The following is a 19140-nucleotide window of genomic DNA, read 5'->3' as shown; positions in this document are numbered from 1 at the left end:
TTCATGTGTGGCACAGTGTTGGATGCTAGTCATGTGCTGTCTCACATGTCTAAAGCAGTGGCGGCCGGTGCGTTGGGGGGCGCAGGGGCGGACGCATGGAGTTCAATGGGTTTTTTTTTCTGAGTCACCTGATTAGAGCCAGAGGCTCTAATAGGCTTCAGAAAAGGGAGGACCTGGGGCGCAGAGCAGTGAGCCCCAAACCCACCCATTGTGTGACAATAGCGAATGAAAATTCGCTATTGTCACTCGGATCCTCCTCCTGGCCAATCAGGAAGTGGGTCCGACACCCGCTTCCTGATTGGCCGAAAGGCAAAAACCATGCCAACCATTGGATGAGGAGGAGGCGGGAGGTCTCGAAGAGACGCCGGGGGACAGATGAGAAGCTGCATCAGGTAAGTGCTGGTCTGGGGGGGGCACGCTACGCTAAGCTGGTCACTCTGCATTGAAAAGGGGCACGATCATCTCTCTACATTGAAGGGGGCACACTGATCTCTCTACATTGAAGGGGGCACGATGATCTCTCTACAGGGCACACTGATATTTCTACATTGAAGGGGGCACGATGATCTCTCTACAGGGCACGCTGATCTCTCTGCATTGAAAGGGGGCACACTGGTAATTCTGCATTGAAAGGGGGCACGCTGGTCACTCTGCATTGAAAGGGGGCATGCTGGTCACTTTGCATTGAAAGGGGGCACGCTGGTCACTCTGCATTGAAAGGGGGCACGCTGGTCACCCTGCATTGAAAGGTGGCACGCTGGTCTCTCTGCATTGAAAGGAGGCACGCTGGTCTCTCTGCATTGAAAGGGGGCACGCTGGTCTCTCTGCATTGAAGGGGGCACCTTATACCTTGATTACTGAAGGCCCCTTTCACACTTTTGTGACCTCAAAGTCACGCAATTTTTTACAGCGTTTTTTGCCGCAATGCAATGCCTATTACATTTTTCTGTTTGCGCCCCCCCCAAAAAATTTTGAACACCAGCCGCCACTGGTCTAAAGTCTCATGTCTGTGCAAATGCTGAAGGTGATTTGGCTTACAAGTTGGTCTGAAAATCAGACTTATAAGATGTCATTACTGGACCTGCATTTCATGGAAGACCATCTGTATGGAACTTTACTGGATGGCCTTAATAAAGCAGAATTAGGTTCACCTCCCCTCCAGTGATGTAAAATCTATGAGCTCCCTTTCCATCCTTGCCCATTTTTCTTCTGGGTTCTGGATCTTCGGCCATCTTTATTGGCCGTGCCTTGATTATATAAGTCCCATACTTGTGAAGGAGTTCATTCATTCTGACCTATGCCAAAATTGAGCTGCACATCCATAGCTTAGTGTCCAATGTCAATAAAAAGGAGAACAGGCAGTTTAGAGCCCTTTATTTCAGAAGAGACATAGTATGCCTCTTTTGCAATACAAAGCTTACCTGATCTATTTTTTTTAAGGTGGCCAAAGAGCACTTATCTTTTCCAAAATTGGAAGGGTAAGTATCAGGTGCAGAAACCCTCTCTCTCCTCCCCCTCTCCTAGGTTCTCTTTTTTCCCTTAATTCCCCCAGGACTGTTTTCTTTTCTCCATCCACAAAGGTTTTCTGCTCAACATCTGCCAAAAGTCTTGGTAGGCCAAGAGTTCCAAGTCCTTAAAAGAAATGTTCTGTGGCATAAAGGTTTGCCCTCAAGGTGGGGGGAATTCTGTTGGCATTTGTGGATATTTGAAAGGCTGATATCTCCAATAAGAGGGTTCTGGAGGTCACAAGATCCGAAAGCAGAGGATCTTTGGTTGGTCTGTGGAATCATTACGTGCTGATATACATGTTTCCTCTTCTGAAGTTGCTTCTTCATTTACTCTAGTGGATCAAAGCAGAGAGAATTCCAATCATCCTCAGATCCTAAGAGTTTGCTTGCCAATTAAATCTTTTTAGCGTCAGGCTTCTGTTTTTCAGGTCTGTAGGGCTGCCACCTGGTCTTTGGTTTACACTTTTTCCAAGTTTTATCAGATGGATATTCCAGCTTTTTCTGATGCAAATTTTAGCTATAATGTTTTGCAAGTGGCCCTGTAAATTATGTATTTTTCCCACCTTCCTGTTTGGCTGGTTGCCTGTACTCGAAGGGGGTTGCCCTTCCCTCTAATGGGAGCTTGTTTTGGACCAACCGATCGTTCATAAATAGAATCCTGCGTTCTTCAATGGACAATAGAAAAAGATTGTATAAACCAAAAAAAAACTTTTCTTGGAGTCTATTGAGGGACACAGGTAGCTGAAGCATTGTTGGTGTTGCTCATAGGGGTAGTTTTTTGTGCCTAGAGTCTATTCCTCTTGGAGGCAGCATTATAACCCATGGCTCCTTAATAGGATCACTCAATGGACTCCAACTAATGTATTTACAGTAAGTGCAAAAATCCCATTATTGTGTTTGGCTAGTAAATGGTTGTATCAATTATAATGACATAAGTTGTCTTTGCTAGGGAGAGACTCCCTCTAAGTTGAACACATTACACGCACAATACAAAATAACTCTAATAATAAAAAAATTTAAATCTTCGCTATCTCTTTTTATTCTTTCCTTCTTCTCTTTTAGCATACAGAGTTGGTAGACAATTATTATCGTACAGTCTGGAAAACTGACTGCATTGACTAGATAGCTCTAATCAAAGTGGACTTGGCATTAAAAATGCAAATGACTGCATTTTTGATTTTATCTAATGTTGGTCATGTCACTTAAAGCCCAATTCTAAGCTCCGTCTCATTGGCCCTGAAATCTACCCTCTTTGTGGTCCCCTTGGCAGTATTTTATGCTGTTGTAGTTACCTTTTCTGAAGTCTTCAGGCTGGTCGCATGAAGTTGCAGAGCTCTATTCTTCTTTTCCAGCCTGGGCATGTTTTGATAATTCAGAGGGTGGTCCAGAGTAAAAAGTGGTCGCGGATAGGCTTTACAGACAATCTGTCACCTTTCCCATCCAGGACAGGATATGTGTAAAGCCCACCCCCTAATCACTTTGCATTCACCTCTCTCAAACTCCCTAGCTGTTCCTTCCTCCATTGCTGCCCCACCAAAATACCAGGTGTTTGCTGGTGTTGCAACTTAAATGAGTACCACCCCTTCCTGTGACAGTGCTTCAGACTAGCAATTTGCCATTAGGTTTAAATAATGCATCATTGGGAGGAGGTCTGTAGGCAGGGCCAAGGAAACATTGATACAATGTTGCATTCCTGGGTATCACAAACTGCCCTGTAGCCCAACGTCTGCATTAATGGGAGTACCCACTTGCTGTGGGAGCATCTAAAGTAATAATTCCCCATCATATGCACAGTACCTTCACAGGGTATCTCCCCACTTCTTTCCCGGCTGAACCAGTACCAGGCCTAGGAATAGGCCACCAACCAAAAACAGGGATGAGTCCAGTCAGTTTTCAATGCTTTACTTTCACTACATTAGAGCAAACATCTTCTCACAAAATCCGATTGCTGGTTGTCAGTATCTTGCCCATTTCAGGCATCCTTTTTCCTGTCCCCAGTACTAGTCCTATCTAGGGTACCAGAACTTTCCCAGGTATCCCCAGATGGGAAAAATCAGTTGTTGAAATGGCTACATCTCTGAAAGAAGGGCCCCGCCTAATCCCATTGGGGCCACTTTCAGAGTTTACTTCCTGTCTTCTCATACTCTCAGCCCAAACTCTCTTCTCGCAAACTCACCCCACTATTTATATCCTAGGAAGAGTGCCACTTAGTGACCAAACTAATACCCCATTATAGGTCAAATGTTCCCCCATGCCCAGAAGCAAGGATTTTTCAGTTGCTGCCACAGAAGTGGTGGGGGAGAATTGGAAAGATGAGTGTAAAATAGTCAGAAGAAGCTTTTTTACAGACCCTGTCACCTAAATGAGAAGGGCTCACAAAAGTTAGCTAATGAGCAAATATGGCTGCCACACATATCATTACATACTACATATGGAATCAAAGATTTTAAAACATGAACACACATTTTTTACATTAAGCTTATTTTGTACATGAACAACATTTCTACAAAGCATTGACAGGATTCAATAAGTTCTCTTTTCTTTGAGAGTCCACTGGTTGTTGTAATGTATATAATAAACTCAAATAAGATAATAAAAAGCTACAAATAAAAATTGAGACTCTAAAGGGAGAAGAGGGTGCATGGTCAGTATAGTGGCTTCATAATCTTCAGGTTTCAGGTCCATAGTACTGCAAAACAATTTCGGAATGGGGTTAAGGATCATCATACATGCAGATAAATGATGTGATTGTCCCCCATCACTTTTCTTTACTGACAATCAATATTTACAGTGGAAGTAAACTCCCATAGTTGACATTTACCTATAGGTAAGCCTATAATAAGGCTTACCTAATAGAAAAGTAAATATCTCCTCAACGTTCACCTTTTAGGGGATATTTACCTGTGAATGGGTCAGTGACATCACCGGCACATACGCTCTGAAGGAACAGCCACCCGGGGCATTCCTTCAGAGTCCTGTGCTGTGAATAGCGGCTGGGGGGGGGGGGGGGTGACGTCAACGCAGCGTGGCCAATCAGCCGACCAGAGTACGTGAACCTCGAAGGAAGACAGGTGAAGATAGAAGCCCTGTCAGCAGGGACAGTGCGTCGCTGGAGGGCTTCATTTTAAAGGCAAGTTTAACATAATGTTCTAGTATGTGATGTATACTAGCACATTATAAGTTTACCTTGCATGGCGGTTCACTATCACTTTAAACAGTATAAACAATATGCAAACCTTAAAAATTCTCATAAGGAGTAATCTGCCTGGCTTTACAGTTTAAAGGACAAAACAACATCACAAAATGTGAGCATGACTAAGATTATAAAAGACCTGGGGCAACCTGGGATAGAACAAATAAACCGGCTGTGAAACAGGTGGAGGTGCTTAAAGGTGGATCATTAAACAGAATGTTGCCTAGTTGCTGTATACACTGCACAAATATACCACAGTCCTTGTACCCACGAAATACTCCTAATTATTGTGCCAAAATTAACACTATTAATGTCTCACAGACACACATAAACCTCAGGACAAAGGATATTTCTTTTAAAAATATAACATATCTATTACATAGGCTTTTCTGCACATAAAAACATTGCACTTTGTCTGACTGTGCCTACCTTAAAATTAACTTTATTAGAACCAACAAAAGTTGAAACTATGAACACCTAGGTCTTGAGTGATGCAATGAGCAACATAATGTATAGAGAGCAGGGGTAAGTAACAAACAATCGTTATGCGTTCCAATTTGCATTGTACTATTTTTTGTAAAGCTAATGTTTGTATTTGATAATTCTTGCAATAAAGCTTTTTATTGGAAAAAAAAAAAAAAACCAAACAAAACAACATTAATAGTGCAGCAGTCAGAAGGAGCCCCATGTTCATGTCCGAGCCCCCCCCCCCCCTTGCATTACAGACCTCATCTTACGTCATAGTCCTCAGAGTCCCCTCTAAAATCCGTGTCCCTAGCATTCCCCTACACATCCAAGTTCCCAGAGTCCCCCTATATCAGAGTCCTCCTTTACACAATGGTCCTCCCTTACATCAGAGTCCCACCTCACATCGGAGTCCCTCAATACATCAGAATCCCCAGCATTCCCCCTTATACCAGAGTTTCCAGATTCCCTGTTACATAACAGTCCTCCCTTACATCAGAGTCCCCATTGTTACCATTTACATCAGAGTCCTCAGCATTACCCCCTACATAAGTGCCTCTGGAGTCCCATTTACAAATAAGTCCCCAGTGTGCCCCCATACAATACGTCAGGGTTTCTGGATCCCCTTCACATCAGAGTCCCCAGAGTTCCCCCTTACTTCACAGTCCACAAAGTTCCACGTTACTCCAGAGTCCCACCATTACATCAGATTCCCCCACCTTACATCAGAGTTCCCCTTTTACATCAGTGTCTCCACTCCCCCCCTTATATCAGTGTACCCATTCCCCCTTACATCAGTGTTTTCACTCCCCCCTTACATCAGTGTTCCTACTTCCCCTTACATCAGTTTACCCCTAACCTCAGTTTGCCCACTCCAATTTTACATCAGTGTTCCCACTTCACATCAGTGTTCTATTTCCCTTAGTGTCCCCACTTCTCTCCTTACCTCAGTGTCCCCCACCCCCTTTTATTTAAGCATCCTGGATCCCCCTCATCACAGACTCTCATTCACAGCAGGAAGGAAGCTGGGAGGTGGAGCACTACTTAGGTGGAGAAGGTCTGGAGTAGGAAGTTCCATCTTCCTCCTCTAAATGCTAAAGCCTGGACAAGAAAGTCATTGGTTGCTAGGATACCAGGTGGACCTGACAAACAATACCAGGTTGACCTGGCAAACAAAAACCTTGACAGCGCTGGGCAGGAGCAGTGAGAATGTGGAGTGTAAACTGCACTGAAGCCTTTAAGATTACAGTGGGGAGCTAGCCGAGGTATTTTCACCGCCAATTTCTCTTATCCACTGACTTTTAAGGACGGGAGAAATCAGGCACTTTTTTACAAACTGTCCTTGAAAATACAGATGACTGGCAACCCTAGGTTCCAAATCTATCTAAACAATGATCATAGTGTTTTTCTCACATTATGACCATCATGATTTTATTTTGCATTGGCACAGAGAGTATAACACAAATTTTCCAAACAGATCTCCATTTAAACAAATGTCTGTACAATAGAATGCTCATTATTTTCAATCAGACTGTTGTAGAAGCTGCAGTAGCAGCAATGATTTAAGCAGAGGTTCAAAGTGAACCTGTCACAGAACTGAGCATATAATGAAAACATGCAAGCAACATTTTATGCAAACATTTTATACAAAGCTAAAGATAAAAAAGTTGGGCTTCAAAATACATTCTGAATGATTCCTGGTGACAATGGAACACTCAACCATTCTTTGTGATTTAAAACAGATGCTAGGTAAAACCATGGCTGTAGGATAAGGCAGAGAATATAGATGACTTTATTGCCATGGTAGCTCCAATCATTACATCTATATCCTCAATGGTGAATAGAGGAATCTGATCATTTTGTCCCAATTTGACATTCTAAAGATGTGGGCAACCTCTATGTTCCACTCTTTTTCAGAGGGTGAAAAGTACATGCTAATTAGGTCAACGTTCATCAGTGGTGACCTCTATGTATGTCCTCTGGTCCCTTTGGTGAACATCAAGACATTCTTCATCCATGATGGAACTATCCAATCAGTTGGATCCTATAGAATATAACGGAGGGGGGGAGTTCAGCTGACAGGAGGTGGGGGGCTCTGCTGCACATCCCTTGTTTTGGATTTCCGGAGATTCTCCCTCACTTTCAGGAACTCATGGACGACAGGAGCAGGCTGTTCAGTCTTGGTCGATTCCTGCTGCCTCTGCAATATCAGAAACCAGAGAGGAAACTAAGCTCTTGTTGATTTAACCTTTGCATGCTCCATTACTGAAGTTTTCTATAGAAAATTGCAATAGTTAAAAACAGAAAAGAGAACCAAGCTGAAAGATGTACCCATGCTGTAGCCAACTCCAGCTGAAAATTGCAACATCAAAATTATTAGGTCATTAAAAGATAAAACAAAAAAAGAGTTTTTGCTACAATATTCACCTTCAATCCAGAGATTCTGTCAAATGGGCATGCTGGAAAACCAGCATCTGACCCACACCCGATCTGTGCTGGCAGCCAATGGCGCTGGCCAGCTCAGCCTGCTGGGTTGAATGAGAAAAAACTTGCAGTGTGTACCCAGCTTTACATTATTTTATTATTTCTGAGCCAGCATCTTAGTTCAAGATTACATTTGCTCAGGGCTGGCCCTACCATGGGTCCCGCTGGGTCCATGGGTCCCACTGGGTCCATTGGACCAAGGCAGAACTTGGAGAGGGGCAGCAAATTGACACCCAAGACTTTTTTTTCCAGCAGTTTTGTGTGTCATCAGTTTGCCGAGCGTTACGGGTGGCATTTCCTCAACTCATACTGCCGCCCCCAGTGCAAACTGATGAGTATGAGGAGGCAGATTGTCTCCTCTGGGGAACATCCCTCACTTGATCGTGATGTGCGCAATGACATCAGGCATCAGCGCACTCCATCACATGCAGAGCAGCCTGGATCTTCTAGGGCGGTGGCCGCGGCAGACACAGGAGTGACAGGAGGACTGAGGACAGACAGTGGATGTTTGGTGGATTGGTCCGGTGGTGAGTTATGGAAGAAGATAACAGTATATATAATATTTTCTAAATTTTATACTTCTATAAAATAATGGATGTGGGGGCCTTTTGGTGGGCGTGATTTTTTTTTTTGGGGGGGGGGGGCAGCCTTTCATCGTTGGACCCAGGCAGCACAATGTCCAGCCCTGCGCAACCGGCATCGGCGCATCTAAAAGAGCAACACATCATGCAATCTAAAGAAATTCAAGAAGAGATGAGAGCTGTAGTCTGGAAAGGATTACAAAGCCATTTCTAAGGCTTTTGGACTCCAGCAAACAGAGAAAATTATCCACAATTAATAATTAATTATTATCCACAAATGGAGAAAACTTGGAACAGTTGTGAACCTTCCCAGGAGTGGCTGGCCTACCAAAATTACTCCAATGACGACTCATCCAAAAGGTCATAAAAGAACCCAGAAGAACATCTTAAGAACTGCAGTCCTCACTTTCCTCAGTTATGATCAGTGCTCATGATTGGACATAAAGATAGGGACTAGGCAAAAATGGCATCCCTGAGAGAGTTCCAAAGCGAAAGCCACTGCTGACCAAAAATAAAGACAAAGGCTTGTCCAACATTTGCCAAAAAGCATCTTGATTATCCCCAAGTCTTTTGAGAATTCTGTGGACTGATGAGACATAAGTTGAACATTTTTGTAAGGTTTGAGTCCCATTATATCTGGCATAAAACAAACACAGCATTTAATAAAAAGAACACCATACCAACAGCCAAACATGGTGGTGGTAGTGTGATGGTCTGAGGCTGCTTTGAAGCTTCAGAACCTGGGCCACTTGCCATATTTGATGGAACCATCATTTTTGCACTCTACCAGAAAATCCTGAAAGAGAATTTCCAGCCATCAGGCAGCAGAACAATGATCCAAAACACACCAGCAAGTCCACCTCTGATTGGCTCAAAAATAAACAAAATTAAGGTTAGTCAAAGTCCAGACTTAAATCCAATTGAGATGCTGTAGCATGACCTTAAATAGGCTGTTTATACTCGAAAATCCTCCAGTGTGGCTGAATTTAAACAGTTCTAAAAATAGATTGGACCAAAATTCCTCCCAAGCGATGTGAAAGACTCTTTGGCAGTTATTGCAAATGCTTGATTGCAGTTATTGCCCCCAAGGGTGGCAAAACCAGTTATTAGATTTAGGGGCCAGGCAGGTTTGGACAGCTTTTATCACATAATATATGAAATCATTATTTAAAAACTGCATCTGATCTGAATAATTTAAGTGTGACAAATATGCAAAAAAATAAAATATCAGGAAGGGGGCAAATATTTTCTCACAGCATTGTATATCTGATGGAAACATAAAAAGAGACAGAGCGCACCCGCTCCTAGTGCAACACAGTTTATTGAACGAAGATAAAAAAGATAAAACACAATGCACTCACAAAGATATGCAATAACGAGCGTCCATGTCTGGCTGTTATCAATCATCTGCGGCCAGAGCACCAGGCAGGATTAGCAAGGGGCTATCAGTAGATGGTATGGAGCCTCAGCATGCAGCCGCCAACAAACTGCGCACAAGCCGCTTGTCCACAATGGAGTTCCTCCGGCCACAGGAATGCTGGGCCTGCCTACTGGGTCATGTGACTCTGGGCAGCACCAGCTGACCAGGAAACCATCTTGTTGACAAGGCAATGCGTTTCAGAGGGCGTGGCCTCCTTCTTCAGGTCAGCCCTATGCTGTCATAGGAGCCCTTTGATAACAGCCAGACATGGACACTCGTTACTGCATATCCTTGTGAGTGCATTGTGTTTTATCTTTATTTATCTTTGTTCAAAAAACTGTTTGAGTTGCACGGTGTTGTGCACACCACACTTTCTTAAACCCTTCCCTGGTGGACATAACAGTTTTCTTTTCACTTAGGGGGGCTTCATGTGCTCTTAACTCTTCTGTGTTTGGATACACAGTATGGTGACCTTCTGAAACTCTATGATTTCAGTGACTCTGCCCTTGGGACATTGAACTAGAGTGCATGTATGTTTAGCTGTTTTTACAATTGTATATCTGATGATATATTTACATTGAAGAATCTAGAGGAGATCTTTTTAGTATTTACACCTCCCATACACATTAAAGCACACCTGTGCACAGACTATGGACATTAAAGTATTTACATATTCTTAATGTCACTCTAAATCCTACAAGGGCCGCTGGTTTGTGTCTTTGCTCCTTGTATAGCAGTGTTAGGACATGAAGTTGACAGCACTGGTACACCATTTGCAATGTCCCAGGGCAGGCATGCCTTTAAACGGAGTGTGGCAGGGGTTAACAACAGCACAGTCACTAAAATTCTTTCTCCTTCAAGTAGACAGACTTCTCTGTTGAGCTCCCAGATAGGATCCTCAGTGGCATTCCTCTTTTGGCTCCAAAAGAACTTTTGGAAGGATAGGACCGCCAGCTAAGCACAGCTGGGACCTTGATGAGCTAGGCAGAATCTTGAGAAGAATGGTTAGGAAGGGCTAGCAGCCCTCCTGGCTGGGAACCTCTCCTCCTGGAAAAGAGCACTACTCTCTGGGACTCCACACTATTTATACACTCCTCAACCACCATCTGGGCACACCTCCCCAGGCATTGGCTGAAGATACATCAGGCTACTCATTTGTTTCTTCCACCCATTATGTTCTAGAAATCTAAAGGAAACAAGGGGAAGCAATCAAACCTGCAGCCTGCAGAGCCCAGACTGGCCTAAAACAGGGGTTGGCAACCTTTCGGACCTCACAGACCACTAAACTGACAATTTTAAATACCCCCGACCACTAACGTAAATTTTACATGCCTTATTACACTGCTGCCTTATACTGTAGAAACAATGCTCTGGTTCAGAGCCCCCCCCCCCCCCACACCCCGGAACTCTACATCACACCGTTGCCTTACACAGACTCATATTTGAACCTCATCTTCATCATCATTATCCAGCCATGTGCTCGTGCTCCCTCCCTCTGTGATCAGCGCTGGCATTGGAAGTTCCCTTCTTCACTTCCCACTCTCTGCACTACTCCCGGAACCTCCCTCTGAGTCCACAGGAGTAACTACAGAGGAAGCATAGGGTATCGGTGTGCGCTGACAGTATTGACTGTCAGTGTGCATTGAGAACAGCACTGGAAACAACATTGGGCAGTATACATCTGCCACAATGTTGATTTCCGGCAGAACCCCTGGGGACCACCCAAACATTTTCTTGTGGACCATCAGTGATCCATGGACCCCTAGTTGGCAACCTCTGGCCTAAAATTATCACACACTGCTCTGCTGATTACAGGAGAGACAAAAATGTAAATTGCTACATTAACAAATAGTAAAAGAGCGTTAAAACAAGCCCTCACTAACCTCTCTAACTGCATGTACTTTAATTCAGCCTCAAAGATCTCAACAGAGAATCTGGAGTTGGGTTTCAGCCAGTTTATAACAGCGTACAACACCTGCTGCCATAAAAAGTAAAAGGGGAGAAGAGATGTGATTTAAATGTTTCTGCTGTGACCAACAAAACACAAAAGGGTGCAAATGCCTTGTGCACTATCCACAGCACATTATTAAAAGGTAAAAGATATAAATTATACTCACAAACCAAATATAAATGGTAGCGTATCATAGCCAGAAGCCAGCCGTTGAACCCCATAGGTCTAAACAGATGATGTTACCAGCTTACAGATTTCTGAGGAGGGCTCTGAGGAAGGAGGTTCTGACGCTCGAAACACATCAGCTGGTAATATTATCTGTTTGGAGCTATGGGGTCCGAGGGCTGGCTTGAGGATCTATGATATGCTATGTTTGGTTTGTGAGTATAATTTGTATCTTTTACCTATTAATAAAGTTCTGTGGATAATATACTAGTTGTTTGTGCCCTTTTGTTTTTTGTACAGTTAAACATTTCCCAATCTTAGGAGGGCTGTAATGCCTTAACTAATCAGTTGGTGTTGCTTAGTGATCATTGCATTTGGATACTTTATGTTTAGCTTCTCTAGGAGTTCCAAGTGCTAACGTGTCAAATTTTCTTCTAAGTCAAGCTTCTGTTATGAATTTGAAGATTCATTTTTCAACAATACCTGCAGCTACACATGTCAGTGAAGGCTAGTTTAATGTGATTTGACTGGTTGTTCATAATATGTAAATGCTTTATTATGCACAGGCTCACTTTAACTGCTTTACTACTGCCCTATATCTTTAAAGCAGAGTTCCGGCCTCGGGGGTGAAATTTAGATAAAAATACCCCCCGGACAGTCAGGGCTAGTACATTCCACAATGGATAGCCTCTGAACTGTCCCGGGTCGCACTTACCTTTTAGAAGAAATACTTACCTTGAAAATTTCTTCTCCAGCGTTGCCATCTCAGGTGTGGGCAGCTGAAGCCAGCGCGTCCTCTTCTGCGTCCTCTTCCGTGTCCTCTTCTCCCAGAATGCGCCTGCACCGGCCCCGCTCGTCACTTCCGGTGCAGGCGCATCATCCCTCCACAGCTTTTGGGAATGCCCAGAAGCTGTTTAGCAGGGAATGACACGCCCGCACCGGAACTGACGAGCGGGGCCGGTGCATGGATGGCTCCATTCACAGATACGGTGTACAGAGTCGATCTGCAAGGCACTGTATCCTGAGATCGCTGTGTTTGGTTATAGAGAGGCCAATCATAGTGATCAAATAATGTAAATAGTGTATGTTTCATCTGTGAGTCCTCAGAGGAAAGAGGAACTAATGAACGAATGCGTCTTTCATTAGTTTCCAAACACAGTACAACCACAGCAGCAGCTGCAACTAAAGTTGTTTTTGTTTTAACCCCCTCAAAACCAGCATGTTTCCTCATTTCCCAAAAAAACTTGGCCATAAGAGGACATCACCTCAGGGGCTCTACTTTCCAAAAAGAGGTCAGTTTGGAGGGGAAGTTGCACTAACCTGGTATATTTATATTATCAGAAAAGAAAATAACAGGGGAAAGAGAGGGGGACCCAGTCAGCACATCAGACCATGGGATCCAAAAGAAAAGAAGAACAAAAAGAAACTAGAAAATTGGGATAATACAAAGAGTGAAAAGAGGGGGAGGGGGGAACCCAGAGGAGGCTGGTGCCTTGTCAAATCACCCTAAGAGGGCCAGGGAGGAGTGCCAAACAAAAGGCGACTCAGAGATCAATATACACGTAATTAGCCCATGGCTCCCATTTTTCATAAATGTAGGCACTGAGTCAGTAAGTATACTTGCCAAATGCTCATTAAGCATGTTTCAGGAAACTTTGCGTCTAAACATAGCAATATGAACTGAGGAGCGCTTCCAAGAGCGAGGTATGGCAAGTTTGGCAGCTAAAAGCATAAAATGAATTAACTGTTGTGTTGAACGGGAGCTTTCGGCAACCTTTTCTTTAAGAAGGGCTATACGGGTAGCTGGAAAACTGGGGTTTTGGTGACCTTCCTTATCGAAACAAAAACTTTATCTCAAAAGCCCCTGATTTTAGGGCACTCCCACCAAAGGAGCATAGTGCCCAGAGATTGGCAGTCCCTAAAACAAAATGGCGAGGAGGTTGGAAATAGCTTTGCGATGCGTGCCGGTATAACGTTAGAAAACCATACCTCATGAAAATTCCATACCCACGTCACTTCCTGTCAGAAACGTAATGGAACAGCTGAGCAGCGTAGCAGTGCGCATGCTCACAGCTCCAGATACGTCATTGAACAGCTGAGGAGCTCACTAGTGCGCATGGTCGGAGGGTCAGAATTTTCATGGTAGTGTGTTGTAACGTTACACCGCCTCAGCTCTTACATTAAAACATCTCGGCTGCAACATGAATTTTCTCCGCTCCTACCCCTGTCACTTCCCTGATCTCGGCTACCAAATGTAAAAGCGGCGGGTGTATGAAATCTAAATCACGGAGATCTCGGCTCCGTGATTTATATTTTCATAGACCCGCCTCCGCTTTTAGATTTAGTAGCCAAGATGAGGGAAGTGACAGGGGTAGGAGCGGAGAAAATTCATGTTGCAGCCGAGATGTTTTCATGTAACCTTTAATGTAAGTGCCGCAACAGCTGAGGCGGTGCAACGTTACAACACACTACCGTGAAAATTCCCTACCCTCCGAGCATGCGCACTAGTAAGCTCCTCAGCTGTTCAATGACGTAGGTGCTGACGTAGGTGCACGGGAAGTGACGAGGGTATGGAATTTTTACGGGTATGGTTTTTGTTTAGAAACCCTATGATTCTTACCATGCCACACAAATTAATAAGCTTGGATTGGAATCTTTTAAAATGTTCAGTCTTTATATATATATATATATATATATATATATATATATATATATATATATATATATATATATATATATAGTTAAAACGTTTAAAATAAATTATATAAAATTCATTGGTATTAATTCATTGGTATTCTGTATTGCATAATGGAGTAATTGTCAAAGTGTCACAGCACTGCAAACTGAAAAAGTGGTTAAAGACCATTCAAGACAATTTATTTTTGTTTTTCTATTAGATTGGGGGGTTTCCATTTTTTTTTTCAGTATGAGGGCCACATTGTTTTATTTACAAATCCAGAAATATACCGTATGTTGTGCGGTCACTAAAAACTGCAAATAGAAAAAATAATAAACAAAGTCTTAAAGTATTAAAATAAATATTAACTGAGAAAAGTCCACCGTAAATGAACAATCTTGATAAATCCAAAAGTGCCCCAGTCACAATGTGAAAAAAGGGCCCGCTTACCAGAAGCCTAGACCACACATTATAGAGGTCTGAAATCACTTTAAGATGGCACAGGATCCCACATAGATGGATGGCTCCAATCTGCTTAGCCTCTTAGCCAACAATGCCTTAGATCGCTCTCATAGGGGAAATGTAACAAAGGATGATCTCAAAATTGTTCATTAAATCCAACCTCACCACTATGGATACATACCAAGGAAAGAAAAATAATATCTCATTGTGAGGCACTGTATAACAATTTATTAAAAACCAAGTAAAGGTATTTACAAACAAAAGAGCATTAAAATAATTTAAAACCGCACCACCAGTCTTCTGGGCAGGCGTGATGACGTCACCGCTATTCTCTGCCCGATGTACGTTTCGTTCAGTGGAACGTCATCCTGGGGCATCAGAGTAGTAGTGAAAAGAAACATAGTTAGTCTGGTTTTAAAAAAAAAAAAAAGACACAAGTCTGTCTAGATCATCCAATAGATTACAGGCCAGCCAACACCAGAGGGCGCTCATCCTCCCCCAAATCCTCCTAATATAGAAAACACTCAGATGAACTAATCAGTGCGGCTGCCTCGAACAAGAAATCTGAGGGATTGGTAAAAGAAAATGATTAATAAAAATAGACCCCTTATAGGGGTGCCACTTTTACACATAGACCTGTTCATGCACTTTCTTCTTTTTTAATATAGTTGGACCACAAAGGAAAAAGAAAGGTAAAAAAAAGAGAGGAGTAGGCACAAAAAGGAGGTTTTAAATAATAATGGAATTTTAATCTCAACAGTGCAAAATTTACACATTCAGAAGTTAATATATTAAGTAAAGGTCTGAAGTTTGTTCCACCATGGAAATTAAGTACATTTTTAAAGTTTATAGATAGTGGGCGGCTGCTGTGGGAAACCCCATTGGAATTTGAAAGACTTAATTATCAGTATATGGGGTGTCCACGCAAGTATGAAAAACTCTGGGACCCATGGTTTGAGGTACCTGGGCTTGCCCCAGCGGATCTGACCATGGACAGGCTTCTTAGCTTCAATGCTGGCTGATTATTCAATTTGAATTTAGTATGGGAATAGTGTTGACAAGGTTATGTACTTTCGTTATGTAAGCTGCATTGTATTTGGGTTGTTTGCTTTTTGATGCCTACATTTGTGGTCACTGTCGGCATGAATCTGATGAGGGGGGTTCATACCACTCTGTCTAATGCATCCATTTTTTATTCTCCTGGGGCATTACCACCAAGTTTGATGGTGTTTAGGGAATTAGTGTTAAAAGATATGGAGGATTATCTGATCAGGAGTAGGTCTGACCATTATATACAACAAGGTGTCAGATCTTTATGTGACTGCAAGGACTAGGTGATAAAGTGGGCAGCATCATTGTGCTTGATAAGGCTGAATATATGGAGAAAATTACCAACTTGTCAGCTGATAAAAACTCCTACCATATTTTACTAAAAGATCCCACTCAACAGTTTAAAATAAGTCTGGAAAAACTGGATAAGGCAGCGTATGTGGATAAGATTATCAATAAAAAGGAGAAGGCTTTTCCGGTCCCATAAACCCCTAGGATACTGGTAATATATTACCTGCCCAAGATCCAAAAATCATTGGTTGGCTCTCCCGGGCATCCATTTGTAAGTGGAATCAAATCTATAACATTTAGAGCTGGGAAAAACATTGACTCTTTTCTTCAGCCGTTGGTTAGTGGTTCCCCCTTCTTTTCTTAAAGACACATGGGATACCATAAATGCGTTTAAATATTTAAAGTGGTTGTTAAGCCTTTGTATAATCCTCTTTGTTTCCTAAGCCTGTGTGCCTCTGTTTATGTGTTTTATTTTTAAAAAAATGCTGTATTTACCTGATTTCAGTGTGCTGTTCGGCAATCACCTGACCAGCCGGCTCTTTCCTCTCCACGTCTGACAGCTGCAGTGGGCAGGGTTGAGACTCCCCTGCTGACATCACTCAGGAGGAGAGAGAGAGAGAGGCCGCAGGTCATGTGATTGCCGAGCAGCACACTGAAATCAGGTAAATACAGCATTTTTTTTATAAAACACATAGACAGAGGCACACAGGCTTAGGAAAGAAAGAGGATTATGTAACACATTAACAGTTATTTCAGCAGCAGTAGGGGTGGGCGGGCCATGACACGGAGCTGACAGGCAGGAAGGGGAGGGGGAAAGAGGAGGACACAGGAGAGCAAAGAGCAGGGCTGTGGATGGCAGAGGCATGTACACTGACCACGGTGTCAGGGCTCAGCAGCCATGATATACCGTGGTCAGTTTACAGGGGGAAGGGCAGAACTAGGCAGGATCAGCCAGGTTTTTTTAGGTGATACAGGGGGCCAAATTACATAGCACAAGCACTGTGCTGTATAACGTGCTTTGAGGGAACAGGAAACTATTTTTTTTAAGGTTAACAAATGCTTGAAGGGTGGAAGTTGACTGCTTGTAACACTAGACTTGTCATCCTTATATACTATTATACCTCATAGTAAAGCAATTGAGGCGACTGAGTACTCCATAGCGAGAAATTAGTTGTTACTGGACCAGCAGAAACATTTTATTTTATGTTTACCTAATTTCTGCATGAACCATAATTATTTCTGGTACAGCAGACAATTTATTTACAGTGGACAGGAGTGGCAATGGGCGCGAAATTCGCTCCCAGTGTGGCCGATTTATTTATGGCTCACTAGGAGGAGGGAAATATTTTTGGTAGACCTCAAGGGGAGGTCCTTTTTTGGAGGCCCTACAATAATGATGCCCTGCTAATTTGGGGAGGTGCCAAAGAAAGCCTGGATGTATTTATGACCAATTTGAATTCTAACAATTGGGGAATAAATGGAATTATGAATATAGTGGGTCGGAAATACGTTTTCTGGATCCTACAGTGTAAAGGGACAGTGACCGCTTCTGCACAAAAAACTTTAAAAAAGCAACTATTCACAACAGATATATCCCAATGCGCAGCGGTCATCATTCGTCATTGGCTGTGTGCCATCCCAAAGGGGCAGTTTCTAAGGATGCAATGAAATTGCTCGGATTTGGATAATTTTTATTTACAGGCTCAGGTTCTTAAACAGAGATTTGTAGATGAAGGTCATTCTATTTCATCCTTAGAAGATGATATACTGTATGTGATAATTCAACCTTGGACGGGAATGATTTATTGGCCCCTAGGTCCAGAAATATGGGTATTCATGATTTTGAATGGGCCTTTTTAACCACTTTTTCTGAACAACATTATGTGGTAAAGAGACTCCTTATAACAAACATGTTATACTTACCTGCTCTGTGCAGTGGTTTTGTACAGAGCAGCCCAGATCCTCCTCTTCTCGGGTCCCTCACTGGCGTTCCTGGCCCCTCTCTCCTGCCAAGAGCCCCCACAGCAAGCATCTTGCTTCAGACGTGGAGTCACGACTTGGCCCTGCCCCTTTCTCTCCTCATTGGCTCACTGACTTTGATGTGGACAGCAGTGGGAGCCAATGGCACCCACTGTGTGTTTCAGCCAACCAGGGGGGAGAGTCCGGGACAGCCGAGTCTCTCGTGCAACATTGCTGGGTGGAGATGGGGCTCAGCTAAGTATTAGGGGTGCTGCACACAAAAGGTTTTTTATCCTAATGCAAAGAATACATTAAGATAAAAAAAAAACCTTCTGCCTTTGGAACCACTTTAAAAGACACTGGAGGTTTCTTCAAAACATCAAGGTGTTGGGACCCATTTTACCCGATAGAGCTAAGGTGATTTTAAAAAAAGTGGCGACTTTCAGAAATCTGATTGCTCACAATGTTATTAAACATCCGGAAGGACCTATTCTTTAGGGCTGCTTTCTGTGCAGGAAATGCCCAATCTGTAAATGTTGTGGACACAATATTGTCAGAACAAAATTTTAGTAGCCTGCCATTATTACCCAAAAGTTGTATAAAATAGATCAGGTAATTACTTGTTCCACCAAGAATCTCCTCAAATGTCTGTGCCACCTGCAATATGTGGGTAGGACTGAAAGGGCTCTGCAGGTCAGGATTGGGGAACACTTAACAAATATGAAAAGTCACAGCCTAGCCAAACATTTTGCTTTATGTCACCGCAGGGGCACAACTGAAGTACTATTAGGATTGAATGTTGAGTGAGATAATAATTCCTTTATTAATAATAGTTAGGGGACTGGTGAGTATTGTCTTTTAGTTTTTTATTTTTATTATTTTCATTTTTTTTTTTTTTTAATAAATTTCAGATTTTTGTATTTTTGTGAGATTA

At 42.8% G+C, this 19140-nt stretch overlaps 1 protein-coding gene across 1 annotated transcript in view; it reads right to left on the bottom strand.

Annotated features, from left to right (window-relative positions):
* Positions 1–7033: 7033 nt before the first annotated feature.
* Positions 7034–19140, bottom strand: part of LOC309559360 (actin-associated protein FAM107A-like) — a 56689-nt gene continuing 44582 nt past the window's right edge. Inside the window, exon 6 of the mRNA XM_082262608.1 lies at positions 7034–7366. Within this exon, the coding sequence (XP_082118734.1) occupies positions 7238–7366 (129 nt within the window). The 3' untranslated portion in view covers positions 7034–7237. The remainder of the gene's footprint in view (positions 7367–19140) is intronic.

Source organism: Pelophylax lessonae, assembly GCF_965119305.1.
Source record: "Pelophylax lessonae genome assembly, chromosome: 7".
Lineage (NCBI taxonomy): Eukaryota > Metazoa > Chordata > Amphibia > Anura > Ranidae > Pelophylax > Pelophylax lessonae.
This window is presented reverse-complemented; position numbering and strand designations above follow the sequence as displayed.